The sequence below is a fragment of the Euleptes europaea genome, chromosome 16 (assembly GCF_029931775.1).
Source record: "Euleptes europaea isolate rEulEur1 chromosome 16, rEulEur1.hap1, whole genome shotgun sequence".
Taxonomy (NCBI): Eukaryota; Metazoa; Chordata; class Lepidosauria; order Squamata; family Sphaerodactylidae; genus Euleptes; species Euleptes europaea.
Genome location: NC_079327.1, coordinates 9,860,608 through 9,888,607, shown reverse-complemented (window position 1 = coordinate 9,888,607; position 28,000 = coordinate 9,860,608). Strand labels below are relative to the sequence as shown.

Here is a 28,000-nt window from a genome sequence, read left to right as displayed (position 1 = left end):
GTAACTGCTGTCAGTTACTAAGTGACCTGCAAGTGGATCTTTAACACATATGCTAAGGGGGCTGATAACTTCTCATTTGTCCTGGAGCCACCACACTTAGGAGCAGCTGGCAGAAGAATTGGCCTTTGACCCAGGACCCAGCACGTACCCCCTTGAAGTGCACAGTGCTCTGAATGTATGATATGTGGTGTATGATATGTGGTGCTCAAAACTTAATTTCGGGGTGCAGAAGGCTCACAAATGTCCAAAACATTTCTTCACAATACAAGATTTTCAGGGGCCACCACAAATAGAAACAGGTGGTACCAGAACCAGTGTGTGGACCGAGCACCACTGTATGTCCTCTTGCAGGAGACAGTATTTCCCTATTCAAAACTTCTTTGCAATACAGGTTTCGGGGGGGGGGGAGACACGACCCAAAAAGAAGCCAGAACCGGTTTTTGGACCGGGCACCGCTGTATGTCTTCTTCGAGGGGACAGTCTCTGGAGTGGGGGGATGTTTCATTTGGGGTAGTCCAAAGATTATTTTGGGGTGCAGTGTCCTGGGTCACCCCACTTGAAAACCGCTGGCACAAGAACCGGACTTTGGACCAGGACCCAGCATGCGCCATCTCGAAGGGCACAGTCCCCTGAATGTGGGGGTGTATGAAATGTGGTGGTCCGATTCATATTTTGGGGTGCAGAGCTCCAGTTCCTTATTCAAAACCTCTTTGGAATACAGGTTTCTGGGGGGGGGGGTGGACCCAAAAAAAGCCAATGGCACCAGAACCGGTGTTTGGACCGGTTACCGCTGTATGTCTTCTTGGAGGGGACAGTCTCTGGAGTGTGGGGATGTGTCATTTGGGGTGGTCTAAAGATTATTTTGGGGTGCAGCTGAGCCCCAGTGTCTGCATGTGCCTTGGTCCTGGGGGCACCTCACTTGGGAGCTGCTGGCACAAGAACCGGACTTTGGACCAGGACCCAGCATGCACCATCTCGAAGGCCACAGTCCCCTGAATGTGGGGGTGTATGATATGTGGTGGTCCAATTCATATTTTGGGGTGCAGAGCTCCAGTTCCTTATTCAAAACCTCTTTGCGATACAGGTTTCTGGGGGGGGGGAACCAAAAAGAAGCCAATGGCACCAGAACCGGTGTTTGGACCGGGCACCGCTGTATGTCTTCTTGGAGGGGACAGTCTCTGGAGTGTGGGGATGTGTCATTTGGGGTGGTCCAATTCATATTTTGGGGTGCAGGGTCTGTATGGGTCACCTGTGTCACCCCACTTGGGAGCCGCTGGCACAAGAACCGGACTTTGGACCAGGACCCAGCATGCACCATCTCGAAGGGCACCGTCCCCTGAATGTGGGGGTGTATGATATCTGGTGGTCCAATCCATATCTTGGGGTGCAGAGCTTTTGAAATGTCCTCAAAATCATTCAGAAACTAGGAAATGTGAATAAGGAACTGGGAATAGGGAACCAACTTCAGCCTCCTCCTAGGACCCACATATCTTCGGGACTGTCTTCTCCAGTACATGCCCGCGAGAGCTTTACAGTCATCATCTGACAATCTACTGGTAACCCCTGGCCCGAAGGCTATCTAGCTGTCCTTCTCAGCCCTGGCCCCTACCTGTTGGAACACTCTGCCTATGGAAGCCTGAGCTTTAAACGATCTAATTCCGTTTTGTCGAGCCTGTAAGGCCGAGCTGTTGTTGCCAGCCCCCCTTTCATCTGCACACCCTCCCTCCCAGCCTGAATGGATGTGCTGCCAGGGAAACGCTGTGAGCAAGTCCCACGAGGCACATGCCAAACATGGAGAGCAACTGCCACGCTTTGTGTCTTACAGGGAACTGTGCAGCAGTGAAGGAGAACAAGAAGAGTTGGTTTTTATATGCCGACTTTCTCTACCACTTAAGGGAGAATCAAACCGGCTTACACTCACCTTCCCTTCCTCTCCCCACAACAGACACCCTGTGAGGTTGGTGGGGCTGAGAGCGTGACTAGCCCAAGGTCACCCAGCAGGCTTCTCGTGGAGGAGTGGGGAAACCAACCCGGTTCACCAGATTAGCCTCCGCCGCTCATGTGGAGGAGTGGGGAATCAAACCCGGTTCTCCAGATCAGAGTCCACCGCTCCAAAGCAGTGCACCTTGCAGCAGGGATGGCAGCTGCTTCCAAGAAAGCCCCTTTGGGAGAAATCAGGGTGTGCCCACAGCAATTAAGCCACACCAGGCAAGAAGAATAGGTGCCTGTTCCCATATTGTCTTTCACATAATATGCAATCACTGACCATTAAAATAACTGGGATGGTAAGTGCCCTGCGACAGTTTGGAATCTCCGACTCAATGCTCTCCATTGTCCCCAAAGCTCCTGCCCAATACATGACTCACCTTAACACTTCCTGCTCTCTTAATCCTGAATAATTCAATCAAAAACTGCTCTTCCTGGTGCTCTCTAGTCAGTTCTATAGTTTTCTCAAGTATTCCTTCATCCTCTGTCATAACTTTTTGCTTCCTGACAAGAACTCACTTTATGCTATGGGCCAAACATTACTGTATAACTAACCTGGCTTCAGAGCCAGGAAAAGATAACCTCTGATCCTGGATAACTGCTAAACTGCCCCAGACTCCCAACACATGCTAGATCCCTCCTCCTTCCATCTGATTTCTTCGCAGAATAGGACAGGTAATCTTGGCTCTCCCCTGACCTGCCCCCTATTTTCCAAACCACTATTCCCCATTTTCCACACACACACACCCTAGTTTCCAAAACACTATTCTCTATTTTCCATACACCCCTATTCTCCAAACCATTATTCCCCATTTTCCACACCTTTAGCTCAAATATTAACTCCTGCTCCAGATTGGAGTAGCTCAGCTGAATATTTGTAAGTTGTTGGTACATCGCAAATCTATTTCCTGGCCTGGACCTTGGGGGAGGGGGGGGCTCCCACATTATGCACTAGGCACACTGTTGCTTTTCCAGCGCTATCTACTGTACTGTTTTAATTTAGTTTTAATCTATGTATTTATTTAGCGTATTTTAAATTGTTGTTACCCGTCCTGAGCGGCTTGCTACCCGCCCTATGAAGGGGGAGGGCAGGCTATAAATATAAGTATAAAAAAAAGAAGAAAAAGAAAAGAAAAGCATGGTTTTGTTTTAGGGCTACAGCTCTCTCTCCTTTGACTCAGTGGCATGCAGAAGGTCCCAGGTTCAATCCCTAGCATCTCCAGTTCAAGGGACTAGGCAGGTAGGTGATGTGAAAGACCCCTGCCTGAGACAAAGGAGAGCCGCTGTCCATCTGAGCAGACAATACTGACTTTGATGGACCAAGGGTCTGATCCAGGATAAGACAGCTTCATGTGTTCCTCATGCTTTATGGTAGAACAAATGGATGGCACACAATAAAATGCTTTGCAGCAAATGTATATGGTACAAAAATGGATGAGGCTCAGGAAGGCCTTCACGGAATCGGAAAATAAAGGTTTGATTTCCAAAATATACCAACTGATATTAGACTATAAGCTAGAGCAAGAGAGAGTCAAAAAGGTCATGATTGCATAGGCAACAGATATAGGACACAATATTCATCTGGAAGATTGGGAAAGACTTTGGAAAAAAGAATTTAAATTTACAATTGCTAGTAGTATAAGAGAGAATATGTAGAAGATGTTTTATAGATGGTATATAACTTCAGAGATATTGGCCAAAATTGACAAATCTATCTCTGATAAATGTTGGAGATGTAAGGAACAAAGAGGCACATTTTTCCATGCTTGGTGGACGTGTAAATTAGTTAAAAATTTTTGGAAAAAGGTTATAAGAGAAACTAATAATTTGATTTATGGAAATATAAAATTGGAACCGGAACCCTGCCTAATAGGCCTTTTACCAAAAGGAATGGAGAAGGCAGATAGGACAATTTGCCATTATAGCTTTACGGCTGCAAGAAAATTAATAGCTAAAACCTGGAAGGGAGAAACTAGGCTTCTTTTAAAAGACTGGAGAGATAAACTATTATACTTTGTACAAATGGCCAAATTAACTAATAGTCTACATGGGAATGATGTAGAAGAGTTTAAAAGAGATTGGCATAAGCCCTTTGTACATTGGGCTAACACGGCAAAGATTGATTTTATGAAGATTGTGAAAGAGTTGTAAATAAAATACTGTAGTAAAGGGAAATAAAATAAATAATGGATTATATAAAGCTAAGGGGTACTTCTCCGGAAGTCACAATGGGGGGTGGGTGGGCACTTAACACGAGGGAGGGAAGGGGACTTTTATTTTCAATTTTATTGTTAAAATTTTTCTTGTCAATAAAAATTCTACAGAGAAAAAAAGGAAGGCCTTCACGGGACTGAAATTATGCTATGAAAAAAAAATGGGCTAGAGCCAGTTTATGGGTTAGAAAAAAGGCACTCTGAAGGCCAACGTTTGAACCGCCTGAGAAGATATACAGAGCCAATTCACATCAACATTTTGGCATGGGGACTCTTTGCATCAATGTTGCAACAAGTTGCAAGTTACTACCCTTTTTTTTAAAAAAAACACCCCACACTTCAAAAGTTCTCTAGCTCCACAGAGACCTGTGATCTCTACATTTGGTGAAGCTTTTTCATTACAGATTTTTCTCTTATCTCCTCAACAGTGTTTAAAGCAGCTTACAATATTTAATACAATCACTGGGTTTAGAACAATTAAATTAAAGCACTGTAATAAAAACACAGACAGTAACAAATCAACCAACAGATAAGTATCTGTGTAGACTGCCATCTTCCTCATTTAAGTTTTATTTGCTGGCTTTCAAGTGATCTATGTGACCCATAAGCTCCAAATATGAAGAAGTGAGCTGTGGCTCACGAAAGCTCATACCCTACCAGAAAATATTTTTGTTAGTCTTTAAGGTGCTACTGGACTCTTGCCCTTTTCTACTACTCCAAATTAATGTTAGCTGTGACATTTTAAAAGGGAGAGAAACGGTTCCTTTCCTGTCTACCTTAACAGCTCTTTATGGAACTTGAAATCTGATTTGCATCTATCACTGTTTAACCTAATTAAATCAGCAGAATGCATCTTGTATGTCATGTTAACGGTTACAAGCTAACTGCAGACATTCCACCAAGCTTTGGAACATTTCTCTCCCCTTCCTTTTGTTTTTACTAATCATTTGACCGAAAAAAGAGCTGTGTGGATGTCAAAAAGGTCTTGAGATTTCCATTGATCCTGACAAAAGCATTATACTACCACTGCTTCATGATGATGAAGATACAGCATGCCTTGACCAACAGAAGTTGGACATCCAGAACAGAGAAAGTTAACCTGGGCTAGCTTTTATTTTTCAATAACTGAATAACATCTTACAGGTGTTGTGTTCCAAGACGTATTTCACCACGCTCGCTCAACAAGTATATTTTTCAGATGGACTGCAAAGAAAACCAGCTGCTAGGCTGAAATTAGCATTTCCTACTCAACTTAAGAGTTATTCACGAGAAAGGACTTCTCATATTTCAGTTTGGCACGAGAGTTGCTGTAGAAGAGGTCCTTCCCATGAAAGATAACCTCAGAAGATACTGGCGGCGTGTAAAGACTCAAAAAACGCATCTCCGTCCGACACCCCCGTTGCCCCCTCCTGGAAAGTTGGGCAACACTACCATGGCCAGAACCACCACGAGAGCATCCTACCATCTTGCCTAGAGCCCCCAACATTGCCTAAGCATGGGAAAAGCTGTGCTGGAGCAGTGCCCACCCCGGGAAAAATGGAGCGGTCCCCAATCATTCATGTCAGAACCCTTCTATTTTCGTTCCTTTCCTTCAAGGAGCTCAGGGGAGCATCAGCAGTTCTCTCCATTGTATCCTCACAACACTGCTGTGAAGTAAGCGAGGCTAAGAGACCATGAGTTTCTTACTTGCAGAGAAAGGAAGATCAAAATATTGTCGAAGGCTTTCACGGTCAGAGTTCATTGGTTCTTGTAGGTTATCCGGGCTGCGTAACCGTGGTTACAAGACCACGGTTACACAGCCCGGATAACCTACAAGAACCAAAGGAAGATCACTCTGTGAACCTCAGGGCTCAGTGAGGATTTGAACTGGATTCCCTCCAGTCCTAGTTTGGCTCTCAAGCAGCAAGTATCTTAAAAACAGACAAAAAACCCGCATCTTGTGAGCCATTATTTCTAAAACATTTACCTGTTTTCACGTTCATACATTTCCTTTGTTGCTGTCCGAAGATGTTCTATCTCCTGGCCTGTTTTCAGCCTTATTTGTTCTAGTTCGTCATGCAGTTTGTTTTCATATTCTGTTTTATAATGGTCTCTGAAAAACAATTTTAAAAATTGCAATATCATGGGTTTTTTTAAGTGTTTGGGTTTTGTTTCTCTCCCATTTAATTCCAAGGTTAGTGACTGAATCCAAAATTCTAATGCTAACAAGGCATACTATTTGGTAGCTATTAAATACTCCAGGCCAGTCACAGGGGGGAAATGCAATTTAAACCCTTTAGCTGTAATGCCAGAATTATCTTTATAGGGTTTGCCTGTCCCTCCCCTCTCCCTTCCTCTTTCCCTTTCTCCTCATCACCTACCAGGCTCTGTCCGATTTTGCTGTTAACTTTCCCACATGCCTAAGTTGCTAGTCTGGCCTGTTGCCCCCGAGACAGGAAATCTGTGAAATCTGTGATACAGCATTCAAAACCATCTACGGTCACCATCGAAACATCTCTCCCTACTGGGATCCAACTGGGTGCCAAAGACAGAGTTAGAAGGAAATTTAAATCTCAGCGTGTCAGAATGTTTTAATGTTTAAATTTTGGATTTTGTAACTTGTTTAATGTTGTATATTGATTATGTTGGCAGCCACTCTGAGTCTGGCTTGGCTGAGAAGAAGAAGAGTTGGTTTTTATATGCCAACTTCCTCTACCACTTAAGGAAGAATCAAACCGGCTTACAATCACCTTCCGTTCCCCTCCCCACAACAGGCACCCTGTGAGGTAGGTGGGGCTGAGAGAGCTCTAAGAAAGCTGTGACTAGCCCAAGGTCACCCAGCTGGCTTCATGTGGAGGAGTGGGGAAACCAACCCGGTTCACCAGATTAGCCTCTGCCACTTATGTCGAGGAGTGGGGAATGAAACCCGGTTCTCCAGATCAGAGTCCACTGCTCCAAACCACCGCTCTTAACCACACCACCACGCTGGCTGGAAGGGAGGGGTATAAACAAAAGTTTATTAATTATTATTATTATGGTTTCTTCAGCATACATCCTCCCATTAAACCAGATTCTGATTTCAATGACATCAGTCCACTTAATTCTGATAAACTGACCAATAAGCGTTCCTTATGTTTATCGTACACAGCTTTGTCCAACAGTCCTCTGATGTCATGAAACATCTGGTGATGCTGAAAACCTGAACAGAATTACGTACCTGGAGGTCACATATTTCTCATACATTTCCTCTCTGGCTTTCTTGGCATCTTCTAGCTGAACCTGAAGCCTTTCGAGACGATCTTCTTCATGAGCACAACGGACATTGAGCTCCATGTTTTGACGATTGAGATAATCCTTATCCTTTTGCAGCAAGGTGACAGACTGCTGTAAAGTCGCAACCTACGAACAAAACAATCATGATACAAAGAGGCAGACTGTATTTTAACTGACAATCACACTAGAGGCCAGTAAAGAATGTTTTCCCAGGTCAGATCAGCGGACACAAAGCTGCATTTCCTCACTGGGGGTCACACCTTACTTGCTGAACAACCGGGATTCAAATTTATACCAGTTCCATGTTTTCAGGTACATTTATTATGACACCATGCTCGTACCTTTCTCTGCATGTGGCCCGGTGTAAAACCTTGATATGCTTAAAGCTTGTTGCTTTAATCACAGGCATATCATTTTGGATTATCATTCAGGAATTATTACGTTCTGCTTGGAGTCTGATCGCCCCCCCCCTTCTTTCTTGATATTTAGGCTCTGAAAATAAGAGTATGAAAACCGGTCAGATCCTTTTGACTCTCCTTTAACCCCCGCTACTGAAACCAGGCTCAAAACTATGCATGGGGGCTTATTTTTGAATTTTGACAATTTTGGATGGGAAAAATGTGCATCTAGAGAGTGGCAAATCCAAGGAAAAACCTCCCATGCATAAATGGCCTCAGTCTAAGAGTAAAGCATTCTTGTTGATATCACCAATCGTAAAGATTAAGATACTGTTTACCAGATCGACAGTGTAGCAGGTAAGGGAGAAAACATTAAAGCATTTATTTAGACCAGGGTTGCCCGATGTGGTGCTCATGGACTCCCCGTTGACCTCCGACACCTTTTCTGGTGCCCACCAAGTGTTTTTTAGAAAGCGGGTGGTGCCAGGTGGGGCTTTTGGCCAGCAGGGCTTCTGATGGCTGCACAGATTTTTTTAAAATGTTGCTTTGGCAGCAGCTGCCACCACAGCACAAGGATCTTCACTGGGTACCTGAAGGTAAGCTGCAGCAACCATTTTATGGCTGGCTCTGCCTCTTGCGGCAGCCATTTTGTGGTTCCCCCCTCCCATCCAGGCTGTCTCAGAATTCCAAAGGCACCCCACAAGCTCAAAGACCGGGGATCCCTGATCCAGACAGTACACATGTGTATCTAAAATCGTGAACACCCTGTAACTTTGTTTCAATGGCAAGCTTCTCCCAAAAAGGTAGGATAACACAGAGCAACGTGTCACACGAAACAGACAATGGTCAGATGGAGGTGAGGTTGGAACTGAGCTGGACACGGAAGGGAGAACACACACGAACCCATGAAGCTGCCTTATACTGAATCAGACCCTGGGTTTATCAAAGTCAGTATTGTCTACTCAGACTGGCAGCAGCTCTAAGTCAGCATATAAAAAACAACTCTTCTTCCTCTTCTTGTCTGGAGAAAGATGATTTCTTCTCCAAGAGCTGAAGGTGGGGGGAATCATGCCTCTCTTTATGTACAGTTATCCCATTTTTCCATTTTTTTCCGTACTAGTCCGAAATAATCTGGGCAAGCAAAGCAACTTTATGGCTTCTTAGGTTCCTTTTGTTTTGAAATTATGCTCCTATTGAACATATGAACACATGAAGCTGAATCGGACCCTGGGTCCATCAAAGTCAGTATTGTATACTCACACCGGCAGCGGCTCTCCAGGGCCTCAGGCAGGATGTGTGGTCTTTCACATCACCTACTCGCCTAGTCCCTTTGAACTGGAGATGCCGGGGATTGAACCTGGGACCTTCTGCAAGCCAAGCAGAGGCTCTACCACTGAGCCACGGCCCCTCCCCACGCTGAGAAATGATGGCAGAATAAGGCTGGGCTCATTTCACTGAGCATGTTTCTCCAATTCATGAGGAAGGCAAGGCTGACTAGCAGCTGTGTGCCGCTGTGGGGGTTCCAATGAAACCAACCATTCTAAGCATTGACCAAACTACAAATGCAACAAATCAGTCTCAGGAGCTGAAGAAAGTTTCTTTTTAAGCTTCGTTATTCTTAATTAAAAGATAAACAAGACATGAAGGTTCCACCTCTTTTGATAAATCATCTCTTTCTTTGGATAGTGCCGTGTGAGATACTTCTAGTATTTCGTATTTCCTTCGCAGTTCCGACAAGTCATGTTCAAATGCGTCCCGCTCGCTGTTGAAAGAAAAAGCATTAGAGGTACCGTAAAAAAGATACCAGCCTTCGACTGCGTCTGTAATCTATTTTCCTTAAAGGTAAAGGTAGTCCCCTGTTAGTCTCTTGCCATGAAAACCCCAAAAGGGGTCGCCATAAGTTGGCTGCGACTTGACGACACTTTACACACACACACACAGTCCCCTGTGCAAGCACCGGGTCATTACTGACCCATGGGGTGACGTCACATCCCGACGTTTACTAGGCAGACTATGTTTACGGGGTGGCTTGCCATCGCCTTCCCCAGTCATCTTCCCTTTACTCCCACCAAGCTGGGTACTCATTTTACCGACCTCGGAAGGATGGTAGACTGAGTCAACCTTGAGCTGGCTACCTGAAACCAACTTCCGTCTGGATCGAACTCAGGTCATGAGCAGAGCTTTTGACTGCAGTACTGCAGCTTACCACTCTGTGCCATGGAGCTACTATTTTTCTTGGGGGTGATCAAACAAGCTCTGCCCTTTGACGGCTGGTCTTGACCGCGTATGAGAACGAAGTTACACAACTCATGTGTCTTCCTTTATCCCAGTGGGGAAACTAGGACCTCCTCACCTAGCTACCTCCTCACCTAGCCACGAAGCTCAGTGGTGACTTTGGGCCAGTTATATTCCCACAGCCTGCCTCTCTCCCTCACAGGGTTGTTGAATAGATAAAATGGGGTGAGAAAAGCCATATACTAGAGTTCTTTGGAGGACAATTATGCGAGCTGTGGATAGAGTGGACTGGGAGAACCTTTTCCTCCCTCTTCCGTAATATTAGAAACCAGGGTCATCTGCTGAAGCTGAATGGTGGAAGAGTCAGAACAGACCACACTTGGAATACTGTGTTCAGTTCTGGTCACCACACCTTAAAAAAGGACATTGCAGAGCTTGAGAAGGTGAAGAAAAGAGCAGCCAAAATGATCAGGAGGCTGGAGCAACTGCCCTATGCAGAGCAGTTAAAACACTTAGGGCTGTTTAGCTTGGAAAGAAGGCGGTTAAGGGGAGACATGATAGAGGTTTATAAAATTATGCATGGTATGGAGAGAGTGGACAGGGAGAAGCTTTTCTCCCTCTCATACTATAACGCAGGGTCATCTGCTGGAGCTGGAGGGTGAGAGAGTCACAACAGACACAAAGAAGTACTTCTTCACACAGGGAACAGTTAAATTGTGGGAATTCACTGCCATGGGATGCGGTGATGGCTGCCAACATGGAAGGCTTTAAAAGGGGAGTGGACAATTTCAGGGAGGACGGGTCTATCCATGGCTACTAGTATTAGGGATTCAATGCGAGTTCCATTTCTGTCAGGGCAGTTAAAGAGTTAACTTGTTTATATCAACAGTTTAGATAGTCTCAAGGTGATGATGAAATGACAAGATGTAAGTATTCTATTGGCTAGGGAATCGCCATTTCAAACGTGCAGAAAGGCACGGAGTCAGAATTGTTTTATTACCCTGTTCCTTTGTTAAAGGTGTGAAACTTTGGGGCAGGATGTGTTAGTTACTTTTGAATCTCACAGAAGCAAGATGCCTGTTCTTAGCTCTCCTGAGCTGGGACACAAAGGGGTTTAAGCCTTAGTACCTGCTAGCATTCCTAGCAAGATTTATAGGGAACTAGATAGAAAGATTGTTATTTGTTTTTACTCCACGTAAGCCTCCCTATTTTAGGAAAGTAAAGGATTTTGTTTGATTAAGAGAAAAGTCTTTGACTCTGTTTTATTGTGTGCTTGACCTGATTCTCTCTAACCACAATCACGATCCATTGGGCCTGGATCAAATCCAACAACTAGTCATGATGGATACCTACTCCCTCCAGTACCAGAAGGAATATGCCTCTTTAAATGGGTTGCTGGGGAGATTGGGTGGGTGGATGCTGGATTTGTTTTTCAACTCCTCCACATGAAGCCAGCTGGGTGACCTTGGGCTAGTCACACTCTCTCAGCCCCACCTACCTCACCGGGTGTCTGTTGTGGGGAGGGGAAGGTGATTGTAAGCCGGTTTGAGTCTTCCTTAAGTGGTAGAGAAAGTCGGCACATAAAAACCAACTCTTCTTCTTCTACTGCTAAACATACCATTTTGGACAAGTGCTATACAATTTCTAGCATGCAGAAGTCTTATTAACTCTATGAAGGCTTTAAGCATTTAACACTTCTATTCAGATCAAGAAAACAAAGATTTTAACTGACAGGTTAAGAGATAAACTTATTAATTATATACATTAAATATAGGAAGACCTTAATGAAGGTGCTTGGCGGGAACTGATCATTTATTTATTATTCAATCTTATACCTCGCCCTGGTCCCTGGAGAGGCCGGTCTCAGGGTGGCCCACATTCAGACCACTACAACACAATAGTATACTAAAATAATTAAAAATCACAAAATTGTCTAAAATCAGGAAGGGTCCTATTCCAATTTAACATAGTGAACATATCAAGTGATGCTTTATGCAAGGTGACCCACATTTCCATCTATTATTAACTGTACTGAGATATACTTACCACTTTACTTTATCATAATTCTCTTGCCTGTAGTCTCCCCGATGCACCATTTGCTTTGTATCTGCTAGTTCGAGCGTTAAACGTTGACATCTGACATCTAGCTCGGACCGATTCCTTCTCTCCGTTTCATAACTCTGGAAAACGCAATGTAAAGCGGCAAAGGGGACAATGATTATTGACCCATCTCAAAAAATGCTTTTCTTGCTAGACTTATATTTTAATTTCCGCAGTCTACTAATAGCAAGCGTAGGCTTCTTATTAACATGTTACGCAGCACCATATCTAAGTGAAGTGGTCATATTATAGCAGGGTACTGGGTTGGAGCTGGACTAGTATTTTCATGGGCAGCAAAGGCCTCCACCCACAGAGCGCCATTTTTCAGTCTCCCCCAGGAACAGGATTTCAGGGATGTTTTGGGCTGCCATGGGGGGGGGGGGAGCAGGAAAATTGCACTGTGTGGGTAATAGCACTAAGCCTGGAGCCAGCCCTGTATCTGTGAAGAAATCCCAAAAAAATCAAATTATTAATAATCCATTTAATTACTTCATTTCTGGCCACCATTTGTTGTTTCCAACTACAGTGTGTTGTATGTTTCATCACCATTGGTTAGCTATTATTTTTCTATATCGGTTTTACCTTACCGCTTCCTAATTCTTGTGATCATGGGAGGAGGGGGGGAGAAACACTAATGGCCAATTTCTATAGCCTGCAAAGAGTAGATTATTCCTGGACATGATTGGGAACTGAAGGGCAATGCAACTACCTCTGTTCACCAAATAAAGGGGGGCTTTGGACTTGCGTTTCTCAAACAGCTGTCACTGATGCGGCACGTCAAAATGTGTTCAAAACTGAGAGTGCTTTCAGAAACGGCCTGATGTGTGAGCAGAGCAATCCTAAGCAATTGTGCTCATAAGCCCAGTGTTAGTCAGCGGGATTCACTCCTAGGAAACCTAGGGGGATTAGCCATGGGGAATAGACTGGGGAAAAAATCCCACTGAGTATACCCACGTTTTTGTTCGTGCCTAGTGTCTATTTGAACCCTGTCCCATTTCCTCACCACTGCCTCCAAGTGGTGTGGGCCAGAGATCTCTGTAGGCGACTCTGGGGTAATGTTAGTAGGAAAGAGGAAGAGTCCAGTAGCACCTTAAAGACTAACTAAATTTCTGGCAGGGTATGCGCTTTCGTGAGTCACAGCTCACTTCTTCAGATACAGCTAGAATGTGAGTCTGTCTGTCCCAACAACAAAAGGGGGGGAACCTTAACCCTAAAAAAAACTGGAATAAGGTACCCTAAGGTCAAGAATCACCATGAAACATGGGGCTTACATTGATACAAGTTATTTTATAAATGAGGTATAATAAATTGATATATGCCATTAAAGGTTTATGAATGAATGAGTATAATAAATTTAATATAAACACAAATACTTATATACAGCCCTGTTCAAGCCTCTATGAATCTATTGTAAATATTGAACATTCAAAACAAATAAACACAAAAATCCAACCAAACAATACCAACGCTAAGACCGAACGCGTTTTGGCTGTTAAGCCTTCTTCAGTGGTCTGAATACATAAAATTCTGAATACACTTATACCATTATGCAAGAACATAAATATATGTGCATATTACTATCTTTTTGACTGAGTAGTATGATGTTTGTAAAATTCAAAATGCATTTATACACACTCCATCCAAAGTTGCCTTTTTAGTTTTCAGTGTCTATATATCTGAAAAATTAATTTCATTCATATAACGCTCTTGCAATGGGAAATATAAAACTGAACAGCCTACACTGTTCAAAGTCTTTCAGTCATAAAGATGTATCAGATCAAAATGGGAGAAACTACTCCTTATGTAGAGAAGAGTGAATTCAGACACCCAACACAACAGCATGTAAATGTCAATAGCAAGTAAATAACATTAGCAGGAGTGATTGGGTTAGGTGTGATATGCAGAGGGATAGTAGGTGTGGAGAAATCAGCATTGGTAAGTACGGTTGCCAACCTCCATGGGGCCCCTGGAGATCTCCCGTGGTCACAATCAATCTCCAGACAACCAAGATCAGTTCCCCTGGAAAAAAATGGCTGCTTTGCAAGGTGAAATCTATGGCATTATATCCTGTGATGAGGTCCCTCCCCTCCCCAAACCCCGCTCTCCCCAGGCTCCAACCCCAAAATCTCAAGGTATTTCCCAACCCAGACCATGCAACCCTAATGGTAAGGGATTTCGTTTGATAGGGGAATTTAGTAATTTCAGCAACATTCATGACTTTTTTTGAGTTGTAAATCATTAAAAACTTTTGATAATTTTCTTTACCTTTGTATACCCATTTTAAAAAATTGTTTTGTTTATGGGTCTTTATTAACAATGCTTTGTGAAAGATGACCTCCCAAAAAGGTGCTCGTCTTGAAATTTCAGAGTTGTGTTTCAGTCTAATCCCCATGATACTGGCTAGAATCACAGCTATAAGAGCTAGCTGTTAAAACCATCTCTTCCACTTTTTTCAAAAAGCTACACACACGGCTTACTGGGCACTCTAGACTTTGATGCCTTTATTTTTCTTTCAATTTTGCTTATGAATACAGAAAAACATGATCTGATCTCCTGATTTCCCCCCCTCATAAACTTAGAAAAATATCTGTAAGCAAAGCAAGCGTTAAAAACCACATCAACGTGACTTTTACTCAGTGAGATATCAAACACCCCTGCTACTGAGCTTCATAAAAATTCTGTCAGGTTGGATGACATTAATAAGAGGGTATATTAGGCCTGGCTTTAACATCCTTAGGGAACATTGGAATGGATTCTTTCTTCCACTTCTCAATATAAATAAGCCCCATCCAAACTTTAAAGAAGATCATAAAATCTGCTCACTAAACAGTTCATTCTGTTTTCCAATAACAACCTTTCCCATATTGGTTCATAATTTCTTTGATGTAAAAACACACACACACACATTTCAAAGTTGTATCATCCATTCAATTTAGGACTTGGTTCCATTTTTCTCCTGAATATTTTACTGTATGTGAATCAAAAGCCTTCTGAAGTCTAAAGTTATCCATTTAGGCAGAGTCTACTGAATCTGATAGTTATATTAAATTGGAAACAATAGCAAATGGAGGGGAACAGGTAACTGATCTGAATTTATACCAGATATTTAAACTTGAGAGAAGTCGATAAATTTCTTCTTCCAGGCCCTTTTCCTGAAATCAAATCAGCTATGGCCAATCCAGACCAAATCATCATCCAGGTGTAGCCACTCCTTTAAAGAAGCAAATTTAACTTTCTTGTAATATATCTTGATGTCAGGGGTTCCCCTAGTGTTGCCAACCTCCAGGTACTAGTTGAAAATCTCCTGCTACTACAACTGATCTCTACTGATAGAGATCATTTCCCCTGGAGAACATGGCCGATTTGGCTATTGGGCTCTAGGGCATTGAAGTCCCTCCCCTCCCCAAACCCGCTCTCCTCAGGCTCCCCCCAAAAATCTCCAGGTATTTCCCAACCCGAAGCTAGCAACCCTAGGTTCCCCTACTCCCCTACGTTTTAGATCATACACTGTTTTAACAATCACCCCAAGAAGCTTATTATTCCTGATCCCTATTCTACAATCATTTAGCAGCATGTTAATGAATTGCAAAACATAATATCCAAGCAAGTTCTGCTCAGCATATAAAAAAACCATTGACGTCACACAATACTATTTCCCCTCAAGTCAGGTACAGACAATTTTCCCCTTGTCCGGGCTGATGAATCACTATTAAAACTGGTGGATTTATTAAACCCTGAAAAACTAGTTCTTATACTTCACGTGTTTCTAATTTACAAGGAAGGTTCTCCAAGTTCAGGTGCAGCACCTTAGCCGGCAACAACAAGCTTCACGAATGTGAAGGGTTTGTCACATTTGAAAGACCCTTAAAAATGTATGCCTTGTGTCAGGGGGGAGGCTGCTGCTCAGTAGTGCAGCACACAGAAGTATAACAGAATCAGATTGGATCAGGCAGCCGAACTAAACCATTTCAGAGAGGATTTTTTAAAGATCCGGTCAATCAGAAATGAATCCTCACTTAAAATCTCTGCCTTAAAGCCAAGGCCAAACCAGAATGCTTTGGCATAAAAATGGATAACTAGTTCAATAATTACAGGTTCAGAAAACATTTTTACGCCACTGTTCAAAAAGGTCTTCTCCAGCTCTAGGGAGGGAAGCAAGACACAAAACAGCCCATTCCTGAGCTTGGAGGCCGAATGGGCTTCAAAGCGCTGTGACCCCAACATCGGCGCCAGTGCCACTTTGCACCGTGCAATCTAGCATGGAATGGACACTGGTGTAGTGCCACTTGTGCCGGTCCCCCTGGACTGCTGTGGCAGAGCGGCCCCTCAGATGCCAGCTTAGCCTCCCACCAGCACAAGTCCTTGCGCTGGCATCTTGGGGGGTGGAGCTGCCGGTAGGCAGCTTCCTAACCCCGTTCAGCCCGGGAAAGCCCCCTTTAGCAACAGCGCTGCGGCACCAGCTGTTTGTTGGAGCAGCATTACTGTTTTAAATGGGGCTTCACCCCCCGCTTTTCTTATTTTTCACTACACCAGTGTGGAGTAGTGGTTAAGAGCAATGGTTTGGAACAGTGGACTTTTTTTTTAAAGGAAAAAAAGATTTTTTAAAAAGTCTAGTAACGGTTTGGCTAAAAGTGGTCTCAAAAGAAGTGTGTGTGTGGGAAGACAGGAAAACAAAAGCGACAATAACAAAACCCAAATGAAAACGAAAGTCACAAAAATACAGGCAGAAATCAGTATGGGGCTAGAATGGATGGGGGGGGGGAGAGAGAACCATGCAAAAAAGCCCAAAGAGTGGGAAAATTTCTTGAAGAAATTTGGGGCGTGTTGGGTGGCACTCTAATTATTACAGACACTCTTAGGATAGAGTAAGCCTATAGTGCTTGCAATGTACGGAAAAAGTTCAAGTACCTGCAAATAAGTAGCCTACTGCCTTCCCAAAAGGGCTCTAAAAAGCCCACCCATTCCTCATACGGGCACGAAAATCTAGTTTTCACATCTGAGTGTCATCTCTGTAATGCTTTAACTGCCTTCATGCAGTCTCTTCAGGAGATGAAGAAAAGGAAAATGGCAAGTAAAATGTATGAAGCATGTTTAAGCCCTTTCCAAAACACTAACAAGTATTTTGTGTCTATAGTTTTATTCCAGTTCTGATAATTGGACATCAGGTGTATTTTCAACATAGAGATCAATTCATTCTACTTATTAGTGCCATAGCTAAACCGTCAATCAATTTGCCAGGATTTTTTTGGGGGGGGGAGGGAGGGGGGAGGATCCCAAGGAATATATTTCAGTAGGACAAATTTTGTCAGGAGACTATAATAAGTATTGATTCAAATAGACTGGGGTGGAAACAAATGTCTGCTCTCACAAGCATGAGAACTGATTGGTTATGTTTGTCTTCAGAAGACCTTGACATTAAGGGCACTTTCACACAGCCCAAATAATGCACTTTCAATCCACTTTCACTGCACCTTAACAATCGTTTGCAAGTGGATTTTGCCAGTTCACACAGTAAAATCCACCTTCAAAGTGAATTGAAAGTGGATTGAAAGTGCATTATTTGGGCTGTGTGAAAGTGCTTTAAACATTTAACTTTTCACCACAAACTGAATACCTAAATATTTTCAGCATCTCACTAACTAAACAGGGCACAGCACATCCCCCCGCCCCCACTCAGCACATAGACTCTTTAACACCACTTGCATGCAGGATTCTGTCCAATCGCTGCTGTCTCTTAGCCCTAGAAGTAAAAGCAAGTTACTATTGCTAAGCAGATACTGACACCAAGTGGTAAGTAGCAGTAAAAGCTCAAATTTAGCCTTCGTGATTAAAAGAAAAGAGAACAGTTACAGACGCTTGATCCATTTAAAACCCCCCCGCAAAAGCTGGACTAGGACAAGCTAAGAAAAAAATAGTGAAGAAACTTGGATTTTTACAGAACTCTTGTGCGAGATGTATGGTCAGCAAAAATAAAATGGAGGGGGGAAGATGAAGAAAACGGGGGGGGGGGAGATGTTTCAGGTCACAGAGAAAATTCATTCCTCAAATTAGCTGCTTATAAAAGTAAAGTAAAGGTCCCCTGTGCAAGAACTGGGTCATTCCTAACCCATGGGGTGACGTCACATCCCGACGTTTACTAGGCAGACTTTGTTTATGGGGTGGTTTGCCAGTGCCTTCCCCAGTCATCTACACTTTACCCCCAGCAAGCTGGGTGCTCATTTTACCGGCCTCGGAAGGATGGAAGGCTGAGTCAATCTTGAGCCAGCTACCTGAAACCAACTTCCGTCGGGATCGATCTCAGGTCGTGAGACTGCAGGACTGCAGCTTACCTCTGCGTCACGGGGCTCCTTAGCTGCTTATAATGACCTTAAAATGCTGGTGCTGCTGCCTTGGATTAGATGGTGTTGGTACAAAACCGATTTCCAATTGCACATATCTGTGTCATAAAAAAACTGTTTATTTTTGGCAGCTACTATGAACCTGGTAGGTGCCTGACTAATGCTGTTTGATGCATATAATAGGAACATGGAACGTGAGAAGTATGAAGCAAGGTAAATTTGAAATCATAAAACGAGAAACAGAACGGTTAAACATTGCAATCCTGGGAGCGAGTGGACCTGATCAGGACATTAGAAACTGATCACACAGCTAAATGCGAGTTTGCTGAAACATGGCAACTCTTTACACTTAGACTTTCCCCCAAGAACATTCTGATAGGGTTTTTTTAAGATTGTCGGTTTTATTTATCAGTAATCAAAACACAAACTTGTGAATTCAGCATTTTTGCTTCTAAAGGGTTTATGAACTAATAATTAGTTTCTGACTACTGTAGAAGAAAACCCATATAGCATGCTCACTGACATCCAGTAGAAGTGTTCGATATCTATCAGTTCACATAAGGATATATGCAAAATTTCCTAAGAAGCTCAGCTAGAACACAGTAAATCAAACGGACGTTTTGTCTTTCTAGTATACTCAGCCACTGAGATTGCTTTAAAAAGCCTACACAATAAAACCTGCCTGTGCTCTACCATTTTCCAGCATGATTTTTTGTATCTGTGATGACCATAAGCAGAAATAAAAACACCGCACCAGTAACAGGAGATAAAAATAAAGCCAGTGGTGCAAAATAGGTAAAAAAGGTTTTTTATTACTCAGAATTTATGCTCATTTGAAGGACTACTGCAATAACTACAGATTCCCCGGAAGACGCCCTTTAGGAGAAACGTGTAGGGAATTTGTATTCTAATAAAAAATCTTTTAACCTATTTTGCACCATTGGCCATGGCCTTATTTTTTATCTCCCATCACTGATACAAGACACAACACTATTTTTCATTATAATTAGAAAACGAACAACACTTTTACAGATGTGTGCATGGGCATTTTACATTAAATAAAAACTACCAAGATACAACAAATTAAAGCTGAACCACGGTCCAATCCTATTAGGCACTGGTATCGGCCAGTAGGTGCACAGGAGATAAGGACAATGTCAGAAGCACTGCATTAAACCTTGACCTGTTAATGAGCCATCCATAAGAAACATAATGAACCTACCAACCTGCCTACCAAGACCAAATACCTGACATTTTACAGAAAGCAATTTAGAGAGAGTAACCAGTACAAATGGCTAGACCCGCCCCACAAAGAAAATCACTGCAAGATTCAGTGGTGCACACTGTTCTCTATATATGTCAAAAGAACTGAGGAGTTGGTTAGGAAAAGAGAAAAAAACAGCATTTGCCAACCCTTAACAGGAAGTAATGCACTGCAAAAACGACTGCATACTTCCTTTGAAACAATACCTTTTAAAATACACATTGACAAACGAACCTCCATCAGGTTTTTCAGCTGAGACTTGTAATCATTCAGTTCTTCAGATAACAGGTCCCTTTTCACCTGCAGCTCATTTAGTTCTTTTTTTAAGGGATGCACCACTTCATAGAATCTGGTCTGGAAAGGGCAAGTAAAGACAAACGAGGTTATTATTTTCCCCAGTTAAGTAAGGAATGACCAGCATTTCATACCTTTCTATCTACGTTGCTCTTCTTGAGCCCAGTCTTCACTTAAATGGTGAGCTTCGAGGCACTTGGTTTGACTTTTTAAAATCTAAGTGCTACGCAAATGCAATGCATCGTTGAAAAATAATGCACCCATGAAATAAGAAGAGCTGGTTTTTATATGCCAACTTTCTCTACCACTTAAGGAAGAATCAAACCAGTTTACAATCACCTTCCCTTCCCCACAACAGACACCCTGTGAGGTAGGTGGGGCTGAGAGAGCTCTAAGAGAGCTGTGACTAGCCCGTGGTCACCCAGGTGGATTCATTTGTAGGAGTGGGGAAACCAATCCAGTTTACCAGATTAGAGTCCACCGCTCATGTGGAGGAGTGGGGAATCAAACCCGGTTCTCCAGATTAGAGTCCATCGCTCTTAACCACCAGTCTTAACCACTCTACCACATTGGCTCTGAAGCCACTGAAGACCGGCCAGGACCATAAAAATCGCAAATACAGAACAGAAGAACTACTGAACAGGTAACTTTTTACCATGCTATAAAACATCAGGTGTTTTAACAGAAGTTAAATAACTGAATTTATCATTAATATAGTACATTTTTAACCTATCCTTCCTCTCAGGAGCTCTGGATGGAGTACATTGATCTGCGCTCCTCCATTTTAGCCTCACAACAACCCTGTGAGGTAGGTTCGGCTGAGAGGGAGCCCAAGGCCATCCAGCAAGCTTCAAAGAAAATAGCAATTCGATCCTTTTCAGGATTCATGCTTTTCAGGCGTTATTCAAATTACTGATCTCATTGCAGCTACGGTACTTACAGACACATATTCCGGAAGTGAAAGTTCTTCCTCAGGGAGGGATTTGAGCCTGGCATAGTATTCTTCAGTCAATTCAAGGTCACGCAAGTTGCGACGAATATCTCCTGCCCGCTCTCTTAACTGATGATTAGTCTCCTCTAGTTGCTTCTGGCGCAACAAGATGGTCTCCATTTCCTGTTTCATTAACTCCTGATGTTTTCTATGGAAAGAGTAAAGATTATTTACAAGTTTTCCGAATGTAACCCACATAGATTAAAAGGTACCACTCTTTATTTACTCAGAAGACACTCTTTCACAACCTACAAACATGAATCCTCACTAGTTCCACGAAGACAGACAGAAATAATGATGTTTATTAAATATATGTGAATATTCAGTTCTTTTTCCTGACTACTTTGTGGACTATTTCAAGTTTATTTATGGTTGATGGCCAAATGCCGTTACAGTCTTCTGTGTGTGCCATCAAGTTGTTTCCGACTCATGGCGACCTTATGAATCAAAGTCCTCCAAAATGTCCTATCCCTGACAGCCTTGCTCAGATCTTGCAAACTGAGAGCTGTGTTGTCGAAGGCTTTCACGGTCAGAGTTCATTGGTTCTTGTAGGTTATCCGGGCTGTGTGACCGTGGTCTTGGTATTTTCTTTCCTGACGTTTCGCCAGCAGCTGCGGCAGGCATCTTCAGAGGAGTAACACTGAAGGACAGTGTCTCTCAGTGTCTGTCCTTCAGTGTTACTCCTCTGAAGATGCCTGCCGCAGCTGCTGGCGAAACGTCAGGAAAGAAAATACCAAGACCACGGTCACACAGCCCGGATAACCTACAAGAACCAATGAGAGCTGTGTCTTCCTTTATTGAGTCAATCCATCTCTTGTTGGGTCTTCCTCTTTTCCTGCCGGCTTCAACTTTTCCTAGCATGATTGTCTTTTCCAGTTACTGTTGTCTTCTCAGAATGTGACCAAAGTACAATAGCCTCAGTTTAGTCATTCTAGCTTCTAGGGTCAGTTCAGGCTTGATTAGATCTCTAACCCACTTATTTTTTTATTTTTTTTGGCAGTCCGCAGTATCTGTAACACTCTCCTCCAACACCATATTTCAAAGGAATCTACTTCCTCTGAAAGGTGGTGTTGGAGGAGAGTGTTACGGATACCGTACAATCTTAGCATAAGAAAATAACAGAAATTAAAAGGAAAAAAAACAAGGCAACACAGATTCTTTTAAAAAAATATAAGTACCAAAGTATACCACAAAACACAATATCAAAGAACAATGAAGTTAGTGTTTCCTTCCCTGGCCAAAAAAATAATAATAAACTACAAGTGTTTGCTATTATTTCCTGGTAAGACACAGCTCTGGTCTGAATTTTCTTAGTTGCCAATGCATAAAAAGAAACCATGTGAGTTACACATGGTTCTATGTAATGTATCAAGTAAATTATTTTCTCTGCCTCTGAGTTCGAATTTAAGCAGGTTAAAATAGGTACAAGAAATACAATAACCGGAATGGCTGCTTTGCCCCTTACAGGCAAGAACAATTTTATTCGTAGAAGCAAGCTCCAGGCGCTTCAACTAACTGACAGAGTGAGTAAGCTCCGAGTTCACCTTCACTGGGATAACATAAGCCAGGGTGTGCAATTTTTAACATTTTAATGTCTTTGTCTTTGAATAACGAAGAAGCACTCTGCATGACTTGAGAACTCAGGTCTAGACTTTTCAGTTTTAGTAATTCTGACTAAGACGGTGATTCATTACTTCAGTTGAGACACAATGCCAAACTTGGAGTAAGTCCAGTACTCGCGTGCTATGTCCCTCCCTTCATGCACTCAAAGTCAAATGGTGACTTCAACTTCAGTGCAAAGTGCAATATGCCATTATAGCGAAAACAGCAGATTTATGGTTAATGCTTCCCCTTCACCAAACCTGTGGTGTGGGTTTTCCAGGAAAAATTATAATTGGAAAACTTTCCAGAAAGTTATCTGATGCCCTCAACACATTTAGCATGTTTATTTTTTACTTATGTTCAAACCAATTTTAGCAAGCATGAGAGGAGAGCCACACCAGTTCCGAGTCTGGGAAGAGCACAAAAACGGTGCAGTGTGAAAACGTTTTATTTACAGTTACAGATCCCTACGCATTTCGCATGCTGCTTTGTCAGGCGATCTGTACAGCAGCACTCTCTCTGTTGGTTGTGGCTTTTATTTTATTATATATAGTTGCTGCTGCTTTATATCCCCATCCCCAGTTTACTAATCAAATTAAACAAGTGTGTACTCTCTCACACAGTTCCTCGGGATAATTGCCTAAAAAGCAGAGTGCCAAATCTCTGTTCAGAATTACATCTGACCCAACAGCATGTTTTTGTTCTTTCACACTACCAAGACTTTTGGTAACTTAAACATGCCCAGGAGGTGAATTAAAACCTCAACCTTAAAGCTCAGTATGAGTAATTCAATACCGTGATTACATTAACCATAAAGCATTACTCCATAAAACATTATCCTGTCAAAAACATCAGAGGATCAAGTTTCTGTGACATGTTTTTGTTCCCTCAATATGTTTTACTGGCCTCAGCATAAGTACCCATGTGCACACCAGAACTTATCCAAGTATTTGCGCAACCGTTAAATTATGATTTAAAATACAAAGTTTGCACCAAGGACTAATAATTTCCTATTATACTTTATCCCAGCTTCCGAGTTCAGAATACGTTGATCCCAATTCCTTTCTTTTCATACCGAGCATCTTCTTGCTGTAATGCCAGCTGGTTGTCTAGTCGTAGCGACAGAAGCTGCTTTTCGTGGAGAGCATCATTCAGCCTTTCTTCTAGTTCTTCGATCTAAAAACAAATAAACAATGGAAAACAAATGGGAAGGTACTAAAGAGAACTTTGTGGCACAAACAATCATGGAACCTTTTCTAATATGTAAGTCTTTTATCTGCTTTAGCTTTGACTGTACAGACCTCTCACTGTAGAGAGCCAGCGTGGTGGTGTCAAGCGGTGGACTCTGATCTGAAGAACTGGGTTTGATTCCCCACTCCTCCACATGAGCGGTGGAGGCTAATCTGGTGAACTGGATTTGTTTCCCCACTCCTCCACATGAATGCAGCTGGGTGACTTTGGGCTAGTCACACTCTCTCAGCCCCATCTACCTCACAGGGTGTCTGTTGTGGGGAGGGGTAGGTGATTGTAAGCCAGTTTGATTCTCCTTTAAGTGGTAGATAAAGTTGGCATATAAAAACCAATTTCTTCTTCATCTGAATTTCAAACCATTTTTACACTCACTCATGCACACACACCATGAAAAAGCACCGACCCTTGGTCCATCAAAGTCAGTATTGTCTACTCAGGCTGGCAGCAGCTCTCTGAGGTCTCAGATACAAGCCTAAATAGCTCTGAATACCCTGAACTTGTTAGAGCAGAGGAGACTAACTCAATTGTTACGAGGGCCAAATATGACATAAACGTCACTCGGTAGGGCTGGGCCATGCCTCACCAGCCCAGATTGAGTACCGTATGTGTGTGTGGGGGTGGCTGCCTCAGCTGGCTTGTGGCTCTCAAGGGGCCAGATCCGGCCCATGGGCCTTATGTTCGACACCCCTACTCAATGGCATTATATCTCATTGAAGTCCCTCCCCCAACCCCACCCTCCTCAGGCTCCACCCCCAAAATCTCCAGGTATTTCCCAACCCAGAGCTGGCAACCCTATTGCAGCCACAAGAAGAGCCCTTACCTTTGTCAGGTACTCCACTTTCAGGTTGTCTAACATCAGGTTTTTCTGGGAAAGCTCTATTTTCAGCAACTGGAGATTATGAAGCAGCTCCTTCCGCTCTATCAGCTGCCTGGTAATTTTGACAGTGCCTTCCCGTTCTTCTGAGGAGGAAATATCATCAGTTGGTATTGTAGTCTCCAAACTAATATCTTCAGACTCCAAGGAGCTGGAAATGTTAACTTTTTTAGTTTCTTTGGAACCCTTCCGTGACATCCTTCTGCTGGTGTTTAAAGATTTTTCTGCTTACTGTTCAGGCCCTTGGAAAAATAAAGAGAGCTCGTATAAGCAGAATAATTTTTGTATATTTCATCATGCCTTGTTCACAGTCTGAAACGTGACAAGCGTACAACTTAATTCAAAACCAAAAAATATCCCGGCTAGTCTTCTGCAAGCGGTCTTTGAAACAAGACGCTCCAGATGTGCGTATTGAACGTATGAGACTACATGCCGTGATGCCAACACTGTAGGCATTGCTAGTATTAGCCAAACATGCATTGGTCAGCCAGCCCCATAATATAAAACACATCACTCGCTATAGTTTATAATAGCAGGTTTCTCTTTTATCCTTTTAAGCAAATGCATTCCAAAAGCTTCATACGTTAAGAAAACATATTTATATCCTCAGTCCCCTTGCTCATATTCCTGGACTGCAGCTTCTGTTCACTACTAACCTTATGCAAAATTCGAATGCAGTGAAAAGGAGTACAAAGGCCATTCACACCTGCTGTAATTGGTGAGAGCAAGCTTAGTAAAACTCTAAATTATGGGCAAGAGTCCAGTAGCAGCTTAAAGACTAACAAAAATATTTTCTGGTAGGGTATGAGCTTTCGTGAGCCACAGCTCACTTCTTCAGAAAATATTTTTGTTAGTCTTTAAGGTGCTACTGGACTCTTGCCCTTTTCTACTGGACTCTTGCCCTTTTCTACTACTGCAGACCCACTACATGGCTACCCACTGTGAATTATCTAAATTATGGGTTCTCAACAAGGGGGGGAATTCTAGGGTTCTGGGGAGGGGGGGGAATTGGGACCACTATTCAGCAAAGTACGATGTCCTGTAGATTATGTACAATCTGTAAAAAAACAACAATGGAGCTATTCCACCAGGCCTATAATTGAGGACAGCCGCAAGAGAATCCAACATTACTGGCCTTCCCATCTCCCCAGGGGGGGGGGGGTTGACCTGCTAATTTTGCCACACAGTGGCACCAGGTAAATGCTAAGGTCATCCATTTAAGGATTGTATTACGTTTTACTGTTTTGAGGTTTAGAAGTCTGAGGTCGACGTTTTAATGAAGCTAAGGTGTTTTTTTTTTTGGGTATTTTATAAATTATAAATAGTATTATAAATAAATAAATTATAAATAATAACATAAATAAATTATAAATAATATTATAAACAAATCTTATAAATATATGTATATAAATAAAAATATATAAGTAATATAAATAAATATTATAAATAAATTATAAATAATATTATAAATAAATAAATTATAAATAATATTATAAACAAATCTTATAAATATAAATATATGTAAATAAATAAAAATATATAAGTAATATAAATAAATATTATAAATAAATTATTAATAATATTATAAATAAATAAATAATTGGGGGGGACCCTTGTCTTGCATTTGAATAGGCGCTTTTATTGGGTTTTTTTTAAAACCCAACCCTTTATTCAGGGAAATAAATAGGAACAGTAAGGCCATGAGGGATGCGGGGCAGGAGGGAGCCGGTGGGGAGGGGGTCCCAGGGCGGCCCTACAGCCCCCCCCCCCATCTTTCTCAATCGGACCACCCGTCAGTTCGCAGCCCCCTACCCCCCCACCCCCCCCACCCCGCGAAGGAAAGAGGTCTTCCGCCCCACCTCAGCGTTCACACGACCAAACCAGACCGCCCGGCCCCTCAAAGCGGCGGCTGCGCATGCGCCCGCTGTCCCCAACCGCCCCCTGCAGCCAAGAGAGGAAGCTCCGTTGCCATAGCGACGCACCCGACGCCTCCCCCGCCCCACGGGGACACTGGAGAGCGCCGTCGCCGCGCCGCTTCTCTTGCGGTTCTCCCGCCCTCGCGCAAGGCATGCCGGGAGTCACTTTAGACGAGAGGGCGGGGGTGCGCGCGTGTGATGCGACTATAGAGGTGGGGGAGGAAAGAAAAATCTATAAACTTCCGGTACCAAACCGAAAATCTATAAACTTCCGGTACCAAACCGAACATCAATAAACTTCCGGTACCAAACCGGATGTGTTGGCAGTTGTTAGGAACGCGGCTCCTAGGGTTGCCAGCTCCCGGTTGGGAAAGACCTGGAGATTTGGAGGAGGGGGGCGGGGCCTGGGGAGAGGAGGGACTTCATGAAGGTATAATGCCATAGAGTTCGAGGGCCAAAGGGGCCATTTTCTCCAGGGGGGGTGGGGGTGTGGGCTGAATCTGTGCCGCCCGGAGATCAGCTGTAATCCCAGGAGATCTCCAGCCACCGCCTGGAAGTTGGCAACCGCAGTAACCTGCCGCACGAGCTCCAAGGGAAGAGAAAACTATCTCCCCTCATTGGGGAAGGGCCGTGGCTCAGTTTGTAGAGCATCCGCTTGGCGTGCGGAAGGTCCCAGGTTCGATCCCCAGCATCTCCAGTTAAAGGGACTAGGCAAGTAGGTGATGTGAATAGACCCCTGCCTGAGACCCTGGATAAACATGAAGCTCAGTGGTGGAGCCTCTGCTTAGCAGAGCAGAGGGTCCCAGGTTCGATCCCCAGCATCTCCAGTTAAAGGAAGCAGGTGATGTGAAAGACTTCTGCCTGAGACCCTGGATAAACATGAAGTGGGGCCTTGGCTCAGTGGCAGAGCCTCTGCTTGGCATGCAGAAGGTCCCAGGTTCAGTCCCCGGTATCTCTCCAGTTAAAGGGTCCTAGGCAAGTAGGTGATGTGAAAGACCCCTCTGCCTGGGACCCTGGAGAGCCATGGAGAGGGCCCTTGGCTCAGTGGTGGAGCCTCTGCTTGGCATGCAGAGGGTCCCAGGTTCAGTCCCCGGTATCTCCAGTTAAAGGAAGCAGACAAGTAGGTGATGTGAAAGACCTCTGCCTGAGACCCTGGATAAACATGAAGTGGGGCCTTGGCTCAGTGGTGGAGCAACTGCTTGGCATGCAGAAGGTCCCAGGTTCGATCTCCAGTTAAAGGGTCTAAGCAGGTAGGTGATGCCTGAGAGCCGCTGCCGGCCTGAGTA

At 43.3% G+C, this 28,000-nt stretch overlaps 1 protein-coding gene across 1 annotated transcript in view; it reads right to left on the bottom strand.

Moving 5' to 3' along the window:
- The window catches only part of PIBF1 (progesterone immunomodulatory binding factor 1), a 104,720-nt gene extending 79,722 nt beyond the window's left edge, over positions 1-24,998 (bottom strand). The window contains exons 1-8 of the mRNA XM_056861922.1: positions 24,745-24,998; positions 23,749-23,849; positions 21,021-21,219; positions 20,021-20,140; positions 12,131-12,264; positions 9,503-9,611; positions 7,396-7,577; positions 6,166-6,291 (exon numbers count right to left, since the gene is read on the bottom strand). Coding sequence (XP_056717900.1) covers positions 6,166-6,291; positions 7,396-7,577; positions 9,503-9,611; positions 12,131-12,264; positions 20,021-20,140; positions 21,021-21,219; positions 23,749-23,849; positions 24,745-24,996 — 1,223 coding nt within the window. The 5' untranslated portion in view covers positions 24,997-24,998. The remainder of the gene's footprint in view (positions 1-6,165; positions 6,292-7,395; positions 7,578-9,502; positions 9,612-12,130; positions 12,265-20,020; positions 20,141-21,020; positions 21,220-23,748; positions 23,850-24,744) is intronic.
- Between the last annotated feature and the right edge of the window lie 3,002 nt (positions 24,999-28,000).